Genomic DNA, 3,251 nt, shown 5'->3' on the forward strand with positions numbered 1-3,251 from the left:
TTGTAACTCTTCTAGGTCACTATACGTGTAAACACCTCTGGTCCATCCTCCTTCTGGTTCGGAGCACCCAAGGCAGGGTTGAGTCCAGGCTAGAACCAGCTGGCAGGCAGGTGGGCACGTTGGTCAGGGTACGCTGCCAGCCTCCTCTTGCCTCTGTCTCCCTTGCAGCTGCCTTGGGGCACGGCGTGGGGGGCCCAGAGCCATGTCGGATTTGCTGCTACTGGGCCTGATTGGGGCCCTGACTCTGCTACTGCTACTGACACTGCTGGCCTTCGCTGGATACTCAGGGCTGCTGGCTGAGGTGGCAGTGAGTGCTGGCTCACCCCCTATCTGCAACATCACTGTGGCCTACAAGTTCCACAAGGGGTCCTATGGCGAGACTGGGCACCTTTTCACCGAGAGCTGCAGCGTCTCCCCCAAGCTCCGCTCCATTGCCATCTACTATGACAACCCCCATGTGGTAAGGAGTCTTCTGTGTCTGGGCCGTGGATGGACCTGGGAAGAGGGCTTGTTGGGGGAGGGAGGTTTTAGTTTCTGGGGAAAGGGTGGAAACATCTTTGAGCTGACTCTGCAGACCACGTGGCTTGAGGCCCCTTCCAGATTTAGCCTGAGCATCTGCTCCAGGCATCCATGTGCACTTGCTTGTTACTGTCCAGGTCTAGTTTCCCTGGTCGTGGCTGCCTGTGGACCCCTGAGTGCAATGGGCCACACCACTGTGAGTCTCTAGCCTCTGCTGGTGCTTTGGTCCTATGTTTTCTGTTATTGCCATCTCTCTCTTCCAATTCTGAAGCCAGCACTCCAAGGCCAGGCTATTCAGACTCTACCCTATCCTTGGGGTCAAGTTTTTGGTTCCCAGCTCTCCTGCTGTGGCTGGAGGCCCTTAAAGACTGAGAGGACAACATCTCATCATGGGCTTAGAATACTATCTCTCTAGCTGTTCTTCTGTCCCTGGACCAATGACATGATGTTTCCTTGGATCTCAAGGTACCTTGTTGGGAGGAGAGAGCCTTGGGGCAAGTGGGGCCAGGGAAGCTGCCCACAGTCCCCAGGATGCTTGGCCAGAGACTCGCCCAGCAGCATCACTGGCACCCTGTGGGCGCCTGCCTATACTTAACAGACTGCAGTGAGTCAAGGCTTGCCAATGTGGCCTCCTGCCATGCCACAGGGTGGTGCTGCCCACAGCTGGATGGGCTTGAGGCTCTGCCAGTGTTTCCTCCGCCTCTCCCGTCCCAGCCCCCAGCCTGGCTCTGAGTCATACCAAGTGAGGCATTTGGCATTCTCAGCTCCAAGTTCCTTGCCTGAAGAGCTCAGGCAGGCGAGCCCTACCATCCACCTGCTGACTGCTCACCTGGCCTCCCAGGCCTTCCCGGAGCTCTTCGGTCCCAGCCTCACTAGGGCACTTATTCGAAACAAGAGTGTTCTGACTCTCTCTTTGTGCCAGGCTCTGCTTGATGCCCACATTCCAGAGATGAATCAGACCTGGTCCTGCCCTAGGAAGCTCGATGTGGTTGGCAGGTCAGCAGGTCAGCTCCACACAAAGGTTAATTCTCCAACAACACACTGTGCTCGATGCCCACTGAACTTTGAGCTGTGGGCTTAGGGAGGGTACCTCTAGTCTGCTGGAGAGGGCCAAGAAGGAGGTGGACTTTCTCACATGAGTAGAATTTTGCTCTGCCTGGCCAAGGGAATTGCAAGAGCAAGGGCCTAGAGACATGGGATCTCAGGGGAGGTGTGGCCAGTGGATGTGTGGTGGAGAAAGAGGTGGAAGGATTTATTGAGCTAGGTTGTAGGGAGGTGTCCCAGGTTGGGAGGAAGGTTGTGGCACAATTTACTGCTTGCCTTTTTGGAAGCTAAGTGGACAGCAGGTAGAAGAGGGGAGGAGATGAGGCAGAGAGGTCAGGAGATTGGGCCAGGCCCAGGTGAGAGGTGATGTGAGTTGGGGTCAGGAGCTGGCATGTGGCTGGTTGAGAGATGAGTGGACATTGCTTGACATTTTGAGGTAATGTGGCTGAATGATGGTGGAGTCAAGAGCACTGGGTCCCGAGTGGGATGGGGGAAGTGCTGGGTTGTGGGCAGTTCTAGAGCAGATGCTCAGCCCCCACTTCTGCAAGCAGTCTGTTGTGTAAGTCCCAGTCCTTCCTCTGCCCCTCCTTCCACACCTGGCCCAGGTGGAACCCACTTCATTGCCCAATGGGAGAAAAGACAGTACTTGTGGCTGCCTCTTTCCTCGTTGGCATCTCTTCCGGTTATGGAAGCAGCATGATGCCTCTCGGTTTGTGGTACTAACTCCAGAATAGGAAAAGGCCAAGGCAGCAAGATACCCAGGGATCAGCACTGGAGCTGATCCTGGAAAGTATGAATGGAGGAACCCTAGAGTCAAGTACTTTGCCTATGGCTTTCTGGCTCAGTCCCTGCCTCTAGGATGCCACTCTGCATCTCTCCTAGAGATGGGCCCTGGCTGTTCAGGATTGAATGAGCCTTGAATGAGCACAACCTGACTTGGGTGCCAGTCTGGGGGACTGTGGCCTAAGAGTATACAATCTTGAGTTTGGCAGTCCTGGCTTCTAGTTCCATGCTGTCGCTGTCCAACTGCGTGACCTTGGGCACATCACGTAACCTCCGTGAGCCTCCATTTCCTCATCTACAGGGTGGTGGTAAAAGACCTGCTCATCGGTAGGTTGATGGAGATTAAATTAAGTGACATAGGTGAGGCATTCATCTCAGCACCTGGCCCTCCACTGATGTTTAACAACAGTGAAGAAAAAAAAAAAAAGATGGACAAAATGCTTATGCTGGAGTATGCTGAAGGGTCAGGCTGTGCTCTTGTGATCCAGGCCTAGATCCTTGGCCTGGCTGTGGTGTCTGGCAGAAGAACGGACCAACAGGACAAGGTGGGCCCTCTGATTCTGCTGCTCCTGGTCCTGGGTCATTCCAGGAAATACCTGTGTCCCCTTTCAGAACTGGATCACACTCTGACACCTGGGATAGCTCAGGGACACTTGGGCCCTCACCCATCCTGGGAGCTGGGCAATGCGTTCTATGCCTGGTAGAGATCCTGAAAGGTTCTGGGAACCACAGACCCCTAGGCCTCAGGTGCTTATGGCTGTCACAACTGTCTGGTCCTCAAGGACCTGAGACCTCCTGCTCAGCCTGCTGTTTTTTTTTTTAGGATTTGGGTGAAGATTTACAGAGTAAATTCACTTTTCATACAGCAGTTCCCATATACTTTGTCTCATGTCATTGACCAAAAT

At 54.1% G+C, this 3,251-nt stretch overlaps 1 protein-coding gene across 1 annotated transcript in view; it reads left to right on the forward strand.

Annotated features, from left to right (window-relative positions):
• The first annotated feature begins 202 nt into the window (after nt 1-202).
• Nucleotides 203-3,251, forward strand: part of TEX264 (testis expressed 264, ER-phagy receptor) — a 31,782-nt gene continuing 28,733 nt past the window's right edge. Inside the window, exon 1 of the mRNA XM_007952026.1 lies at nt 203-460. Coding sequence (XP_007950217.1) covers nt 203-460 — 258 coding nt within the window. The remainder of the gene's footprint in view (nt 461-3,251) is intronic.

This window comes from Orycteropus afer, unplaced genomic scaffold, assembly GCF_000298275.1.
Source record: "Orycteropus afer afer isolate SDZICR_OR568_19922 unplaced genomic scaffold, OryAfe1.0 scaffold00323, whole genome shotgun sequence".
NCBI lineage: Eukaryota > Metazoa > Chordata > Mammalia > Tubulidentata > Orycteropodidae > Orycteropus > Orycteropus afer.